Source organism: Choristoneura fumiferana, chromosome Z (genome assembly GCF_025370935.1).
Source record: "Choristoneura fumiferana chromosome Z, NRCan_CFum_1, whole genome shotgun sequence".
NCBI classification, from domain to species: Eukaryota; Metazoa; Arthropoda; class Insecta; order Lepidoptera; family Tortricidae; genus Choristoneura; species Choristoneura fumiferana.
In genome coordinates, this window is record NC_133472.1 from 14,547,735 (window position 1) to 14,566,405 (window position 18,671).

Sequence of the window (18,671 nt, forward strand, 5' to 3'; positions counted from 1 at the left end):
ATTCAGCCCTGTTTAAAGTTCATATGTAAAGCAGGTTCTGGTATTAGCATTCCCCTCCAGTTGAATCTGATTTATCGTATCTTTGTTCTAATTCAGGTAATTTCTCAAATTCAACTTTCAGAGTCAAATTGTAAAGTTTCTTCAAATCCATTTGTAGAATAGCATCTGCCATCCAAGTTCAAAAAACAATTTTCCCATCCCTCTATACATTAAATAAACTTAAAAAAACCGGCCAAGTGTATGTTGGGCCAGTATGAGGGTGCCATACTAATATTTGAGAATGTATCAATATTAGGGCCTGTTTCACCATCAAATATCAATTAACTAACTTATGCAGTCAGCTTGATAATTACTACCCAACTTCGAAAAAGAGTTTCTTGTTGTATTTTTTTACATATTTTTTATTTTATTTCAGAAGGTAACTTCACCTCAAAGGGCTTTTACTGGGGAATACATGAATGGTCGAGGCCCAATTAAACCGCTATAGTGCAAGTGGCTGGAGCATGACTGGTTCCTATGTGACTATTATTTGCCTTATGCACTTGGAGGTGGATATGTCGTCTCCAGAAAGCATTGTTGGCTTTTTGGAAAGAATGCGATCTATTAAGGTTATTCTTCTATCTATATATATAAAAAAAAATGAATCAACCGAAATGTATGTACGCACATAACTCCCGAAGACGGCCAACAAATTGGATAATTCTTTTTCTTGTGTTTGTTATTGTCAGAACAAGGTTTGTGTGAAACAAAATAAAAAACGAATTGGAAGAAGCCGCGGGCAACAGCTAGTTTGTTATAATCGTAACTGACATGTTGTGAAGTTTTAGTTGTACTTAATTAAATATAATTTGTATCTCAGAACTAGCCAATGTTACAACTTGCGAGGCTAAAAAACTAGCCAAATCCGACCTTAGGCTATATTATCCTAAGTTATAAGAAGATGATATCTAAGTTATAATATTTTATATTGTTATAAATAATTCAGGACTGACCATTGAACTTGCACCATTTAGATTCACTTCTTTTGTCGTTAAATTCAACAATTAAGGCAATCATAAATTAATAAATATGTCCAGTAAAACACTTATAGTCCTTGAAATACACTTTATTCAGCTAGGGAGCTGTGCTTGCATGCATACATGGGAATGTGTGTGTCTACCCTACATCAATCACCTTTTATTATAAAAAGCAAGAGAGTTCTACCCACTTAATTATAATGTACATAACATACCTTCCCCCAAGTAACTGTACTCTAACCATAACAATATAAAGCAACAACTTATAACAAACACATTACATTACAACTTACAAAAGAACATATCAAGCACCTACTTATAACTTCTACCAGGCTTTTCATAGGGTAATGTAGAACGGTATTTGGGTTTTTTAATTACTTTCCCTCCAGTTTGACTTGGTTCAGGAGTAGGTATTCCTAACATCTTTGCCCACTGATCTGCGCTAGGTATTTCAATAATACCCTCTTCCTGATTCCATCTTCACTGATTACCACAACCCCTCTGTCTTTCTCCTGGGCATTTTCTGTTTCTGGCACCGTTCCTTTATCCTCTATTTCTTCGCCTCTTACTACTTCTTCGCCTCTCACTACTTGTTCGCTGGGTGGTTCCGTTTCTTCATTCGAATCTGCATTCTGTGCTGTTTTAATTAACTGGTCCATGTGCCTGTTGACTATTGAACCATCTGTTGCTTCCACGCGGTAACTCGATGGGCCCCTTTCGAAAAAAATTTCCCTGGTAACCATCTGGGGCCATTACCATAATTTCTATACATTATATTATGTCCAACATTGCTTTGTCGCACTTTTGGTTTGCGTTCCTGTCAATTTGCTCTTCCACTTTTTTATTGCTGACATTATCCGGGTGGATAGTATCCAAAAGTGTTCGTAGCTTCCTGTTCATCAGCAATTCCGCCGGGCTCTTATTTGTCCAGAGCATGCTGTAGCTCGTAATCCCAGGAGCATGTTCGGGATGCGAACTTCCCACGGTACATTATCCATTTTCCGAAGTTTATTCTTCACTGTTTGCACCATTCTTTCGGCTAAACCATTTGTAGCTGGATGGTAAGGCGCTGTTTTTACATGTTTTATATTATTCGCCTTTAAGAAACGCTCCATTTCGCCGGATACGAACGATGTACCATTGTCGGAAACGATCATTTCGCATAAGCCGTGGGTAGCAAACAGTATACGTAAGTGTTTTATAACAGTAGCCGAGGTCATATTGGTGACCATAAACACTTCAGGCCACCGTGAGTAAGAGTCAACTGCTATCAGGAAATATTTGTTCTGAAATGGCCCGCAAAGTCAACGTGTATCCTAGACCATGGTCTGGTAGGCGTGATCCACTCGTGATTTGTTTTAGGAGGCATGTGCCGGTTTTCTAGGCACTTTGAACAGTCTCCGATCAGTCTCTCAATGTCTTCGTTGAGCTGAGGCCACCATATGTAGCTTCTTGCCAGGCCTTTGTCTGTACTATGCCGTTATGAGTACTATGAAGTACCCGAAGTGTGGCTTCCCGAAACATGGGTGGAATAACTACACGACAGCCTAACAGGATGCAATCTTCCTTTAGCGACAATTCGTCTCGATGTAGCCAGTATTTACGTAAGTCACTATCATTTACTTTGGTTGGCCAGCCACGTTGTATGTGATGAACAACTGTTGCTAATACTTTATCTTTTTTTGTTTCTGCTGCGATTTGTTCTGCATCGAACGGAAAATCCTGCGGTGCTTCTGCCATCAGTAAAATCTCCCCAAGTTCTTGTTCTGGTTGATCCGGCACAGGTTGTGGCCAACGACTTAATCCATCAGCATTGCCGATTTGAGAACCCGGTTTGTACATTATCTGGTAACTGTGTGCAGTTAATGCCAATCCTATTCTAGTTAATCGTGGAGACATCATGCTTGGCATAGGCCTTTTTGGGTCGAAAATACCAAGCAATGGCTTGTGGTCCGTTACTATTGTAAAGGATCGGCCAATTAAATAGTTATGAAACTTTTGAATGCCGAACATGATTGATGCAGCCTCTTTGTCCAGCTGCGAATAACGCCGTTCATGTGTATGTAACGTTCGAGAGCTCATTGCAATTGGGCGCTCAATTCCGTCTTCAAAAATGTGCGATAGCACTGCACCAACGCCATATTCAGAACTGTCACAAGTAAGTACTAGAGGTTTGTGTAGATCGTAATGAACTAGCGTTAAATCAAATGACAATAAACGTTTTGCCTTGTCGAACGCTACTTGTTCCGTTTCAGACCAGTACCACGTCCTAGCCTTATCAAGCAGCCGATGTAAAGGCTCCAGCATCGTTGCTTTATGTGGTATGAACCTTTCATAAAAATTATAGAGCCCGAGAAAAGCTTGCAATTCCTGCACGTTTTGTGGTGCCGGTGTGTTCATTATAGCCTCCACTTTGCTCGGAGCTGGATGTATACCCTCTGCGTCTATTACGTATCCCAGGAATTCTACTCTCTGTCTGCCCAACTTACATTTATTCTTGTTCAACCGTAGTCCTGCTTTCTGTATACGTGTGAGTACCGCATCTAAACGCTGCCACATTTCGTTTTCATTTTGACCCGAAATAATAATATCATCGATCAGAACTGCCACCCCTTGGATGCCTGCCAGTAGAGCTGTCATCAACCGTTGAAAGATACCTGGGCTCGCTTTGACTCCGAATGCCAGGCGGTGCACTGAATATAAACCCTTGGAGGTGTTTAACGTGAGTAATTTCGCCGTGGAGTCGTCCACCGTTACCTGCGTATAAGCTCGGTCCAGGTCTAGGGTTGAAAAATATTTGCCTCCGGCTATGGTCGCGAAGACTTCATTGGCGGTTGGCATCGGATACGTATCCGATTCGGTGGCTTGGTTCACCGTACTGCGATAGTCTCCACATAACCGGATGTCCCCTGTCTTCTTAACAATCGGCACTACGGGCGTCGCCCAGTCGGAAAAAGATACCGGACGGAGTACCCCTTCCTGAACCAATCTATCTATCTCTTTTTCGACACGATCTTTTATCGCATACGGTACAGGCCGAGCTTTAACAAATTTAGGTGTCGCCCCTTGCTTCACATGAATAGCTACCGGTTCTCCTCGGTAAGTACCGAGTCCTTCTTTAAATACCTCTACATGTCTATTAATCATTTGGTTAGCATCGTAAGAAGTTGACACGTAATTAACGTTTAATGTAACATTTAACGGCTCGAACCAATCACGCCCTAAGAGATTCGGCCCTTTGCCTTTCGCAACAAAAACATCTAAATCACGAGTAATGTCTTTGTACTGCACTCGAAGCGTCGCCCGACCCAGCAGCGCGACTGGTGAGTCGGTCCAGGTGCGCAGCGCCAGCGGCGGCGGCTGCAGCGGCGGGCGCGGGTGTTCCAACGCGCGCCACGTGCGCTCGTTCACCAGCGAGAAGCTCGCGCCCGTGTCCACCTGCATGTCCGTCGGCGTGCCGTTCAACGTCACGACCACTTCGTAAGGCGGCACGCGGCTCACGCGGACGCCGCCCACGTTGTATATGCCACCGATGTAATCGTCCTTGTCCTCCTCCGTGTAGTGAACTGCTTTGTAGCCGCGTTTCTTTTTGGCGATACAAATTTTCTCCAAGTGTCCTCTTTTCTTACAAAAACGGCACACTGCGTTGACGAAACGACATTCTCCGCCGTGGTGGTCCCCGCACCTGTAGCACAGGCGAGTGACCGCCTTTGCCTGCACGGCGTTGACGTCCATCGCTTCCGGCTGCGCCGTCGATGTCGACGCGGCGTGTGTGGGTGCGTCAGGGGTGCCGTTCGCTCCGTAATTAGTCACTATCATACGAATGTCTTTCACCGCACTCTCCGATGATAGCATAGCATCCACGACATTCTGGTAGGTGAGGCCGTCTTTTTTTAATAGTTCGTACTGCAATCTATGGTCGCTCATACCGCACACGAGTCGGTCGCGTAACATACGTTCCAAGTCGCTGAAGTTACAAGACGAACTAATCTTTCGTAAGTCGGTTATATATTCGGATGCCTTCTCTCCTTGACGTTGATCACGCTTGTAAAATTTATAAGACATGGAGATTTCATTGGGTTTCGGGCTGTAATGTTTGGTTAAAACAGTTTCAATGTCACCAAATGTCACATCACTAGTTTTGCTCGGTGTAATCAACGCTAAACAAGTCTCAAACACTTGTGCACCACACACAGTAAAGAAATTAGCTTTTTTATCCTTATCAGTGTCAATACCGTTTGCTATAAAGCAATATTTTAACCTGTCCAAGTAATGTCCCAACTGTCCACTTGAGGATTAAACTCATTAAACTTCACGGATTTTTTTGACATTTTGGTTTAAAAAGTTCACTTTTACACTTCGTCGCCACTAATATGTCCAGTAAAACACTTATAGTCCTTGAATAATACACTTTATTCAGCTAGGGAGCTGTGCTTGCATGCATACATGGGAATGTGTGAGTCTACCCTACATCAATACCTTTATATTATAAAGCAAGAGAGTTCTGACCCATTAATTATAATGTACATAACACATACATAATATTGAACTTGGCTCTCATTTCCCATTTATGTTTTGATGGGATATTTACTTCTTTAACATTCTGACTACCACTGTTGCTAATGGTAATTTTTTATAAATTTATAATACTATATCTTACTATACTCATAAATTATTACACTAATATCATAAAATGTGAAAACTGCTGATGCAATTTAGATCTAAAATTCGGTATACAGATAGGAGTCCCAGGGAAGGACATAGAATAGTTTTATCCTGGAAAATTGCATAATTCCCACCGGTTAGTGATAAACGAATTCTATGCGGAGTCGCAGGCAACTGCTAGTACATACATAAATATGAACTTTCGATGGAATTAAAGACCCTTATGTTCTGAAATTAGATTAAAAAAAATACTGAGGTTGTTATAATTAAACCATTTTTAGAAAACTTAAGTAACTGCACAGGTTACTATTCCTATTATTTAACATGCAATTTTTTATTACAGTTGTTACCGTTCTGAAGATGTTTCAATGGGTGTATGGACTGCTCCTCTAGATGGTATAAACAGAGTTCATGACATTCGATTCGACACAGAGTGGAAGTCGCGAGGTTGCTTAAATCATATGTTGGTGCGACACAAACAAAACACACAAGACATGTTCCAGATGTACAAGACATTAGTTGACTCTGAAGGAAAAATACTCTGCAAAACTGAGACATACTACGATACACCTTATGATTATGATTGGAAACAACGTCCAAGTCGATGCTGCAATGAACCACATTTACTTAAGTAGCACTAGATCAATCAGGGTCAATTGTCCCCATTGTATTAATAACTATTATTAATGATTAATGGGTAATTAATAATTTCTGCCAATCTCCATCTCAAGGAGAGGTTTATCAAAGAACCATAGTTCTGTAATACTTGATGACATTATAGGCATTGTATTAAGCTTACGAGTATATCTGTCTCAAGCTGAACATCAATAGCCTAAGTTTGCTTCAAGATTTACTTGAGTTTACTTAGTTTGGTTTGAGATAAGAGATTTTTTTAATTAGGGATGATCAGGGAGCGTAATTTTGGTGCGGGTGGGTGACGTCATTATGACGTGTCGTCACATATAGGATGTTTTTTAAACAAAATTACAACACTGAAATGATGCTAACGACTCTTTAATTTAGTGGTGATGTAAATATAAAATACCATGTGAATTTATTTTACTGAGTTATCTAATTGTAACAAAAAATATTCGTTTTTATTTACATAAATAAATTTCACGTGTACACTCAGGGCAATATCTCTCGAACCTCTCGCCAGTTACAAATTGGCGTTGTACTGGTCATAATCCTCATAACCACACATGGAACAAAATATTGTTGAAGGTCAAAACCTTTCTTCATGTAAATAATTATTTTTTGATAGCAATGATTTTAAAAATAGTTCTTTGCGTAAAACTTCTGGCAATTCCAAATCTCAAAACCATCCATGAAAATCTTTGAGTATTTATCTAGAATAATATATTTATATCTATAATAATAATATATCTAGAATAATATCTAGATAAATACTCAAAGATGAAAATTGACTGCACTCTATCTGACATTGATTATATCAGTAAACTAAAGAGGTCTGAATGAAAACTCTGTATTTAGCTTCACGTCATACGTCTGTCATCGGCACCAAAGTTACGTTCCCTGGGGATGATCATTGACATCTATGTACCTTACGGCACAAGACTGGCTATTTGGAACAAAACGCGCGGCGCATCAATCATTAATTCAATTCAAATTTAGGAGAAAGTGGCTCCATCAAATTTGTACCTATGATTCTGCCAGTGTCGAAGTTGACTGAGACCCGGCGAGTAGGTGACTCAACTCAATTCATCAATATTACTTTTACACAACCCCTGTCATGGACGTCAACAAACTATAATGAAACCAAAGTGAAACCGTCGGGTGACAAGTAAAAGTCACTAATTGCCACTTCAAGTCAAGAGAGATAATCAAATGTGCATATCATCGTAAGATTAATATTCCACTAATCTTTTTATTGCAGTTAGTGACTTTTGCTAGCCACCTGGCGAGTTCACAAAACCGCGCTGTCAAATAATTTTGTGCGCCGTTTTGATGTAAGAAATATGCAGTCTATACATATACATACATGTCAATGGGGATGATGCAAGTTCAGTTTTTAAGTTAGAGTGATCATGTTCATGAAGCACCAGTCGGCATCATAAAAAGCGAAGCTGTCCAAATGCTCAAAATGTCTAATCTCACAGGCTGCGCGATTAACAATGCGGTTGTTTTGCGTTCAGATATTTATTTATTTGCCAATAAAAATAACAGCATTAGGTACAGTAAAACCAATGCGCTGTAAAATTCAAATTATACTTACAAAAAATACATTAAAAACAAAAAAAAAGTTATTTAGGGATTTATGTACGAGTATCTTGACAGCTCGAATGTTTATGATGACGATCATGATCACTTAAGCCTGCTTAGGGGGGTCATATTAAGCAAATGGGGATATTTTTAAGTAAGCAGAATTTTAGTAATGTTTAACCCTTCCCTTCCCTGTGTCAGGAAAAGTCAGCACAGTGCTAACCGGCCCTATACATATTTACATAGAAACTGTAGTGGTAGGTGTATATGAATGTATATATTTCTCTATCCGTTAAGTTTTCTTTAAAAGTTATCTGTACCCACCCGCTAAAATAGGAACGTGTCAGGCACGGGATGTAACGAGCATAGGTAGGTACCATCAGCCAAATATGTGGTCTACCACCCTAAGGTTGATAATCGTTTGCACGTCATAAAACAATAATGCCAATAGACGTGTCTGTCAACTTGAAAGTTCGACTTTAGCGACATATTCATTTGATAGGAACTTGTTTAAACATTGATAGACCACTTGGATTTGTAGCATTCGAACATGGCGGATGTAGACAATATCTAATTTTGCTATTTCTGTTTCTTTGGCTAGTTGAAATATAATTTTGAGAGTGTTTTATGCGGCGATTTACCTTAACAGTGAACAGTGATCACAAAATTCTATATTTCTCTCGTGTCTGAAATTTTTTAATGCGCAAGTTGAGTCCACGTGGTTTCTGGAATTTTACTATCAAGTTGCAAAAACTACAACCACCGTACAACGTCCCTCTCAAAGAGAGTATACTTTGACACTGGCGAAATTGTCCTATTAATTAGGACAGAAAAGCCATATTTTAAAAGAGAAGAAGAAGAAGTGATAGACCACTTATTTGGCTGATGGTACATGACACGGCGCGACGGCGACTGTTAGTTAAGAAACGTGTTAGTGGGCATAGTCCCATACTTTTCAATACAAAGAATATACTTTTGCCTGACACGTACCTATTACGGTTATGGTACAATACGGTGTAGTGGGCAGAGACATTCATGTCATTTAAGAGAAACAGTATTCTAGTCTTGAATATGGCGTTTATCGACTATAAAATATGCATATTTAAATTCTATATTGCTGATGTAATCACTATACGGACCACCGTCGTCCCCTATGTAATAAAAAATAAGCTAAGCAAAGATCCCCCACCTTCCTGTGAGTGATGCTTACGCAATACTTGAATGACATCATGTAATACTATTTAGGATACTATACCCACGTAAAAGGCTTTGCTGTCTATCCCACTTGAAATTCTTAAGAAGTATGTTTTACCAGGGACCATTATCTACCACTATCGCGTTGTAAATTCAATAAAGTTAATATTTAAAGGCGCTCGCCGCTCGTTTAATTTTTAACTTCATTCATAAGTGTGCCAAGAACAGTGCAGAGCGAATATCAGTTTTTGTGTCCTTAGCTTTTTAAGTTGTTCAAGCTCTCAAGTGCTCCACGAATTCCTACAGTCAATAGCAAAAATATGTTCACAGCCTTATTAAGTTGGAAATAAGAGTCAGTTTGTACTTTTACTTTGCAAAACATGATGAAATGTCGGCCTACCCTACCTATACCAAAAATATTATTATTATTTACCTCGCCTCGCTCCGCTCAGCTGTTTCCACCAGAGATGAGCAGTGCGAGGATCTGTAAATGAAGCGTTTCTATCGGTGAATGAAAAACACATCCTCGCACATTATTGGTGGAAACGCTGCTTTAGTGTTAGGCTTAGTTTTAACAAGGGGTAATCCTTGAAATGTCGACAAACTATTTATCGAATTTCATTTCATAGAAAATGGTTCATAGTACCTATATTCAATACTAAACTAATATTTTCTCTTGGAGTAATTTCACTTCATCGACTATTCATTACATATTAAAACAATTAGGTATGAGAACAACAGTATAAGAATTATTATTTGCTTAAAATACATTTCATCAACTATTCATGAGACGGAACAACTAAATATCGCTGTTTATTTCTTCGCCGTATTATAAAACACCAGAAAATAGGTTAGGTTAAAACTACAAGTACAACAAAAATAAATCTCTACAAGAAAAGTAGGTTAGGTTAAAACTGTGACCCTAAAAAAATAAACCGGTACCAGAAAAATAGGTTAGGTTAGAACCGCGACCCCAACAAAAATAAATCGCTGCCAGAAATGTAGGTTTCGTTTGAACTGCGACCCCAACAAAATATATATCGCTACCAGAAAGTAGGTTAGGTTAGGACTACGACCCAACAAAAAAAAATCAAAAAAAGTATGAAATAATAAAATATGAAATGAATTTCTGCCATATAAACTAAGTATCTATTAAATAATATTTCCAGAAATGAAAAATCGGTGATTTAAAAATACTAATTTTTATCATTGACTTTTAACTGATATTCGATTAAGTTTGTAGACATTTCGAGGGTAAACCTTTTACAAGCTTTTATTTAGCTTGCCCGGATTGTTCATTTATTTATTTAGGAAATTTGGAAGCTGAATTTGATCCACTTCTTGTGGTCGGATAGACTTAAAATTTGGCATACTTATGTAAATCTGGTGACAATACAATAATTTGGTAGTGTCATCCTGGTAGTTCGGCCAGGCTCCTCTCCGCAGGGTGGAACTCCTCAACGGTTAATGGCATAGACTTGAAATTTTTACGGAAACGTAGTTTAGATGACAATGCCAATACAGTTAACAGTAAGTACAGTCAGCAAAAAATAGGTATTAAAAATGAAAATTTTAACAAACTTATTTATGTCCCAAATGTATGCAACCTTTAAGCATAGACCAGCCCCTACCACTAAATTTCCAAGCGCAACTCTACATAATTGTCATTTCTTTGTATGAAAAAAGGGCAGGGTTCAAGGACTAAATCGAGATTAGTTGCAAACTTTACTTATCAATTTGTTATTATTAAACTATCCAAGACTGAGTTGAAGTTAAAATTTAATTATCTTTTTTTTTTTGTTAGCAAATGTAAATAATTTTTAGTCCTACTATACTACGAATGTGAACAACGTACCTATTTATTTATGTAATTAATGAGTAAGAAGTAATTGTAAATAAATCAAACAGCTTTTGTGAAATTATTAATTTTATGTGTTGTCCTTCATCAGGCATTTGAATACCACTTGGCATACCACAAGGTTTTATTCCTTGAAAAGAATAACTTGCATTTGATAACTAAGCGTGTGTTGCACCAAGTAACTTTAACCTTAACCATGTCAAACTAGTCACATAATTCCCTTTGGTTTGACAATGGTTATCGTTAGAGTAATTTGGTGCAACCATGTGCAATTCATGCTTAGCGTACAATTACGATCATTTAAAAAATGTATATGCCTGTTTACCGTGTAATACCTACTGTGATAAAGCACAACACATTTATTACATTTTTATTTGAACACAACATAGAAAATATTGTACAGTCAGTAGCTTAATATCACATTACAATAATCAAAATTATATTATTATATAGGTATGTATGTCTTAATGTGGACCTTTGATTTTGGTGTCCATGTATGTTTGATTATTATAAAAAGTTGTTCTTGATAATTCTTCTCGAAAATAATCTATTGTTCTTTGCAGACCCTCTTCTAATGAAACCTGTGGATCAAATATAAATTTAAGAAATCATCATTATCTTTATTGTTTGATTACTTATTATTATTTAAATTATCAGGCATGCAGTTGGAAGCAACTGATAGGTTATTGTAACTAGCTGTTCCTTGGTCAAGTATTCTTTGTAATGTTAATGTGTTGGTCTAGCCGGTCATTTAGTGCTGAGACTTCATGTTCTGGTCTATGAATAAATAATAAGCGTAACTCAGAACAAATTCCACACAAATTGTGGCCATACGTAGAACCAAAACGACTTATGTATGATTCAAATACGAATCAATTTCGAGGTTGTAAGTAGACATTTTTGTATTTTAGTACTGGCAACCCAAAAAAAAACTATTTGACAGCTGAATGTTTAGGGTTTGTAAAAATGGCGGGTTATACGAACGATCAACGCGTTTTTATTATTGAACAAAATTTCAAAAGAAGTTTGGCGTGTACGGTTCTAAAATTCCGTGCAAAATATGGTCGGAATATTGACTTGACTTCGTCATCACTCATGCAGAGGAGAGTGGTTGCAAAATTCAGGGAGAGTGGATCAATTAATGATGTTCATTCCACTGGTCGTCCAAAAACAAGCCGTTCAAATGGCAATGCTTTAAAAAAGGAAATTCGACGCTGCATTGGAGAAATTCAGCCGCATCTATGCAAAATGGTCATAGAAAATTTTGACAAAAGAGTGCGTATGTGCCAGCAAAGCCTAGGAGGACATTTGCCTGACGTATTATTCCACAAATAACCCTATTTTATGTCTTTCAAGATTTTATATACAAATATATTATAACGAAAAAAAATATGTGTGTTTTCATCAATTTCAAAACTTGCATCCTTTTCCCCTTTTGCCCATCTAGTGGGCAGTTTAGTGACTACCTAACATGAGTGATGTGCAATGTCAATAAAAAACTTAAAAAATAATTGAGTTTTCAGATATAATATATTTCTATATACACAAAATCTGTTTAAGAAAGACTTCTAAGTAGCCACCAAACTGCCTGCTTGATAACGGAGCTTCTAGGTTTTCAAGATTAGACTGAGAAAAAATACTAGCATTTGATGCAAAGTGGCGCTATACTTACTGCATAGAGACAAATGTTTTAGAGCGAGACAGATATTATAGATTAAAAAAGACCCAATAACATAAATTTTTAACCAAACTGTTTTCTTTGTTAAACATTGACTGTTGGATGTGTCAAATGCAGGTGTTGTGTGTACCGTAAATGTTGTAATTTACATTGGTAATAGTAATTCTGGACTCCCTGATATTGTGTAATAAGAAATGTCAAAAATTAAACATAAGTTATATTGACCTTAGGAGACCAGTGTAAATGTGTCTCAGCTACAGTGATGTCGGGCCGCCGGCGCTGCGGGTCGTCCTCCACGGCGGCGCCGGTCGCCACCGTGCTGCGGCAGCCCGGGACTATGTTCTTGATGATCATTGCAAATTCTGGAATACATATATTTTATAATTAATTATGCTTCATTGGTTTTCTTGCGCCCTGTACAAAGCAGCTGAATCTTGTGCATCTATCAGATCAGGTGTCCCAATCTAGTCTACTCTTTAACTAGCAATGCATACATCTCTGTCTTCAAGTGCGTCTCCAACTAGTGAAGGTTGGCAGTCAGATCCTCATATCTGATTCTGTCAGCAGTCTCGGATATACATCATACATCTTGTTACATTATAACTGGGGAGAGTCAGTGTTCCGATTGAGCAATGTGTTAGGGTTCTTGGTTTTGGCCCCAAACGGGCAGGAAGAATATATTAACTACATGTTACCTTCTATTGTATGCTCCACAGGATTTCCTATGTTGACTGGTAAGGTGTAACTAGACGACATAAGTGATAGAAGGCCATTGACTAGATCTGATACATAGCAGAAGGACCTAGTCTGTTTTCCATTACCATACACCTGTAAAAATTTTCTTATTTATCAAAATTATCACAAAACTGAGTAGTGTATTTGAAACTGAAACGAACTTACAATACAATACAAAGACTCTTCATTGTACACCAGAAATAGTAAACGACACAGAAAAAAGATACACAGAGAGAAAGTTACAAGGTAAGCAATAGGCAACCTTATCACTTAAGAGCGATCTCTTCCAGGCAACCTTTTTTACAGAAAGAATGAAGGACTAGTTTACAACAGGTGGTGCATCAAAAGTAGATCAGAAAATTAAAACGCAACAAAAATACATCTAAAATACATATATAATTATATTATACTTACTGTAATGGTTAGGTTTTGCAAGGCTTGCATGACAAAATTAGATACCACACGACCATCTGACACATGCATCCTTGGTCCATAAGTATTGAAGATTCTTGCGACTCTCACAGACACATTTTCTTGTTTGGCATATGCGTAAGCTAAAGTTTCTGCAACTCTTTTGCCTTCATCATAACAAGCTCTTGGTCCTGAAATAATTCAGTTGAATTGAGAGGAATGAAGTAAAAAACTCCTTGTATCACGATTGTTCATAGTATAGAAAAAACCCATTATTGAGAAAAAACTTTTAACACAAGTGATTTTTACTGAAGTAACATTAGAAATTTAACTGTTATTATTTACCAATTGGATTGACATGCCCCCAATATGACTCTGGCTGCGGATGAACCATGGGGTCTCCATAAACCTCTGAAGTACTTGCTATTAAAATTTTAGCTCCTACCCTGCGAGCTAGGCCTGCCATGAAAACGAAAAAATTATACTTGGTTTGGATAGGTATTTAATGAAATTCAAACATTGGTGTCTTAAGTATTGAAATTCCTCCATTAAACCATCTAAACATTTACATTTCTGTATTGAAATACACCAGTCTAGTTTGTATTATAATGCTAATAAATAAATAAATATCACGCTACAATTCACACCAATTGACCTAGTCCCAAAGTAAGCTTAGCAAAGCTTGTGTTATGGGTACTAAGCAACGGATAAATATAATTATATAGATAGATACATATTAAACAAACACCCAAACCCGAGAACAAACATTCATATTTTTCATACAAATATCTGCCCCTACACGGGAATCAAACCCAGGACCTCAGGCTTCGTAGCCAGGTTCTCTAACCACTAGGCCATCCGGTCGTCACCGGTGATATGATAGATAAGTAAAATGTTTAAAATCCTTGAATGTACCACATCTGGCAGCTGAATTTTGTTTACATTTAGTTAAATACCTATCTAAACCAAGTATAAAGATTATAATAATAATAATATTAAACTATTATTGCAGACCAGGGTCCATAGATTGTTAGTAACATATAATCTTATTTAAAAGGGTTAGTAACACAAAGAAATAAAATTATCATCAAAATTACTAATTAAAATCAAAATTAAAGTTAAAATTAAAATTCATTTTTCGAATATTCTAATTGATGAGCTTATAAATGCCGCCCCTGGAAGCCATATGAATGGAATTCCAGTGCTTAGCCATTGAACTAGCTGGGTTATCTGTCACCGCGGCTAGGAGGTTGTCGGGGCCCCCGCGCACACGGCGCATCACGGAGGCTACTCTTGCGCAGTATCGCTGCAAAGCTGTCAACGCGCGCCTCTGCAAACATACTCGAACCTGATCCACTGCAATAACGCGGTAGCCCCATCGACATCCTAAATCCGTTATTGTACTGGATGTGCAGGGCATTAATCGTCTTCTGCATGTGTCTGGACCACAGGCTACATGTGTAAAGTCTGACAATATGCTCTGAAAAGAGTGACTTTGACATCCCAACCACATTGTGCAAACCTGCGAGCCAACATATTACAATGCACTGACAGCACCCTGCGCTCCCGTTCTACATCCATATCATCTTGCAGGCCCTTGGTGACCCAGTGCTCCAAGTATTTAAAACAAGAAACTCTGCGAGATCCACACAAATGAAAGATCTTCAATAAAATCGATAATTGAACAGGCTGTAGTGTCAAACGCACTTGGAATCACAATCATTTTCACCACTTCTTACTGTCATGACATATGATGAGGATAGAAGGAGATTGTGAATATCATCAGGATCACCCGTACGTAAGACAGTACTGCTGCAGAAATGGGCCCGTTTCATTGATTTTGATGGTCAAGGCTAATGACATCTTAACTACTCACCTAACATGTTGATAGTTCCTAAAGTATTGGTTTTTATTGTTTTTACTGGATTTTGCATATAGTGTGGAGGACTGGCAGGACTAGCTAAGTGATATATTTCATCAGCCTAAAACAATACAAATGTTATAGCAACATAAACTGACATATACAAACTTCATTGTTGAGTAACTAAGACAAATGATGTTTGCATTATACCTCAACATACAGGGGGTTGATTATGTCATGGTGAATCATTTCAAAGTTACGATGCCCAAACCAATGTTCAACATTTCTTTTACGTCCAGTAAAGAAATTGTCAACTACAATCACTTCATGGCCTCTCATCATCAAAACATCAACGAGATGAGAGCCTACAAAACCTGCTCCACCTGTTACCTAAAACAATATTAAGAGGTATATGATAAACGCAACCAAGCATTCAAATAAAATATTTAATTAAGATAACTAAAACCAACTAGAATGCGTTTTCGCTCCTTGTAGCCCAAGTATTTTACTTCAGGATATTTTTGCGGTATCCTTCCCTCTAAAATTGCTATCTTCTTTTCTAATTGTTCTATTCGAGCTTTAGCTTCCTGTAATTCACGTTTTGAAGAATCATCAACCACACTATTGTGTTCTTGTTCCTCAACTGGTTTCTCCATGTTTAAGCTTTTATACTTTGGTGCGATTTGGTTGATATATTGATAGCTAGTGTCTGGATAGTTGTGAGCTAGTCCTTGGTGCTGTTTGAGTGCTTCAACTTCATGATTGTCTCTTTTAAGAATAAGGAAAATGAAAAGCACTGAAAGTAAAAAGGTATTTTTAATTCAAGTGATGTTTGCTTTGCAACACTGCATTAATTAGTAGTTTACAAACGGTTTACACAGCTAAAATAGTATTATGTATTTCAATATATCGAAGCCGTTATGTACTTTAAAAACGTAATAATAAAATACTAGTACTCACGTAAAAACAATACACATATTACGGTTATTGTCTTTCTGACTTTTATAGATTGTCTTAACATATCTGAAATATATAATATTGTAAAGAATGCTCACATTTCGGCTAGTTTGGTGAATAACAAAAGCGATTCGGAAAACGTGAACCGAAGTGGTATAAGTAAACGTCTAAAACGTCATAAACTAGTCCCACACCACAGATAACGTAGTTTTGGTTTCGGTTTGTCTCATCCATGTCTCATCAGAGAATGGCTTAAGAGATTTAGCCCATACTACTTTTTCATTTGTTAAAGGCCGAAGCTATGTCTTGGTGTATTTTTGTGTAGATATAAAAAAGATATAAAAGTTCACTCGAGTCGATAAAGGACTAGCCTGTTTAGGATGAGCACAGAACTGCTTTAATTATTATACACATTACATAAGTTGAAATGGTTGATATATATGTTTCATTCCGATCAATTGAAATTTACAATATCTCATGGACGTACTATCCAAACTTAAATTAGCGACATCTCTTGAGGAGTAGGTAGTACTTATTTATTGCGACATTACATAGGTGCCGAGCCGACCCGCAGCGCTCTTATTTTCAACGGGTGGTGATAGTTTGTATTGGTGGCGTTAGATGGAGCTATTTATGATATAAAGAAGCAATAATAGTTTAGTATAGACAAGGACCATATGTATGGTATTGTACCATCAGGGTCTACCACCTTGATAATCGTTTGCATGTCATAAAACACAATAATGCCAATAAACGTGTCTGTCAACTTGAAAGTTCGACTTTAGCAACATAGTCAGTTGATAGGAACTTGTTTAAAAATTCATAGACCACTTATTTGGCTGATGGCACGTATATTTTATTTATTTGATGTTTTAACCCCCGACGCAAAAAGAGGGGTGTTAAAAGACTTATAAGTTTGACCGCTATGTGTGTCTGTGTGTCGGTCTGTGGCACCGTAGCTCTTAAACGGGTGGACCGATTTGAATGCGTTTTTTTTTATTTTGGACAAAGTCGGGGATTTTCAAACTTTTTGTTGGTTAGGTAATGAACTTATGAGCTACAGCAACGTAAGAGTTATCTAAATTTAGCTTATTATACACACATTACGAAAATACTAAAAATAATACAAACTTTTCTTCATATTGAGGGCTCAATAATGTAGATTTTAAAATTTTTTAGACCTCAGAATTGTAGGTTAAACTCTAGTAGGTATAGATAGTGGCACGAGAGTTGAAGTGAATGATTTTGACTAATTACACATACAGCTACAAAAAGAACAGATTGCACAAAAGGAGAATGAAAATAAATGATTGAGTAAACGTCAAAATCCTGTTGTCATTACAAGACATGTTGTATCTGTGCGTGTGCTGTGCGTGGAATCATCACTTCAACTCTCGTGGCACTACTCATAAGAGAAGTTAGATTTTGGAGGATTTTTAGTAGGTACCTACTATTCATTCGTGATTCATTCTCAACTTGTTTTATTTAGGTTTCATTACCTTTTGCAATACCAGGAATGCCAATGTTTAGGGATTTTTGTTTGGCACGAGGCGTGATGCACAATTTTTGTAGAGGTAACGCCTCGGTAAAGCTTATAGTCTATTTTTTAACCAAGATACTCAAATGACGTTTCATGTGTTACCTGTTTTTTTACCTCATAAATAATGATGAGCCACAACCGGTAATCTAATCACAGTCCGGAGAAAAAGCCTGTTTTCTGTCAAAAAATCATGAGGATTTGTTGCAATACCGGTTTTTTTTTGTCAATCGTAATTTACAATGAAAAAAGTCAATTAAAATCCGTGAGCTCTTAGAAAAACCTTCGAGTTCCGGGGGAAATCGGAAGGATTCGTGTAGCAGAAAATGACAACTGTCTTTTTGACTTAGTAGCAATCCATCACGCGAAGAGTGCACTCGTTGTGTTTTTAGGTATTGATTTATATAGAGCAGTTAAAACCAACGGCAACGCATCTGCAATACCTAGGTATTGCAGATGTTTATGGGTGGTGGTGATCTCTTACCTTCAGGAGACCCACTTGCTCGTTTGCCATCCAGTGGAATAAAAAAAAAACA

General features: G+C 37.5%; 2 protein-coding genes across 3 annotated transcripts in view; one reads left to right on the forward strand and one right to left on the reverse strand.

The window, feature by feature from the left end:
* The window catches only part of beta3GalTII (beta-1,3-galactosyltransferase 6), a 24,629-nt gene extending 13,764 nt beyond the window's left edge, over window positions 1–10,865 (forward strand). Inside the window, exon 3 of the mRNA XM_074088570.1 lies at window positions 6,025–10,865. Coding sequence (XP_073944671.1) covers window positions 6,025–6,316 — 292 coding nt within the window. The 3' untranslated portion in view covers window positions 6,317–10,865. The remainder of the gene's footprint in view (window positions 1–6,024) is intronic.
* Window positions 10,866–11,008: 143 nt separating this feature from the next.
* Window positions 11,009–18,582, reverse strand: Uxs (UDP-xylose synthase). Of its 2 annotated transcripts, none has more exons than XM_074088561.1 (9): window positions 16,697–18,582; window positions 16,112–16,437; window positions 15,852–16,031; window positions 15,657–15,762; window positions 14,126–14,239; window positions 13,784–13,971; window positions 13,330–13,462; window positions 12,860–12,996; window positions 11,009–11,537 (listed from the first exon to the last, which is right to left on the reverse strand). In XM_074088561.1, the coding sequence occupies exons 2-9, from the start codon at window positions 16,295–16,297 to the stop codon at window positions 11,421–11,423; spliced, it is 1,161 nt and encodes a 386-aa protein (XP_073944662.1). In that variant the 5' UTR covers window positions 16,298–16,437; window positions 16,697–18,582; the 3' UTR covers window positions 11,009–11,420. The 2 variants fall into 2 exon arrangements, with proteins under 2 accessions (XP_073944662.1, XP_073944654.1); XM_074088553.1 differs by having other exon boundaries at window positions 11,010–11,537; window positions 16,602–18,582.
* Between the last annotated feature and the right edge of the window lie 89 nt (window positions 18,583–18,671).

Bases quoted from the DNA above. Each gene is read 5' to 3' on its own strand.
- Uxs (XM_074088553.1), bottom strand. From the start codon at position 16,662: ATGTTAAGACAATCTATAAAAGTCAGAAAGACAATAACCGTAATATGT. The intron at 15,763-15,851 runs GTATAATGCAAA...GTATTGTTTTAG, and splicing joins TCAACCCCCTGTATGTTGAG to GCTGATGAAATATATCACTT. The intron at 11,538-12,859 runs GTCAATATAACT...TTTGATCCACAG, and splicing joins ATTTACACTGGTCTCCTAAG to GTTTCATTAGAAGAGGGTCT.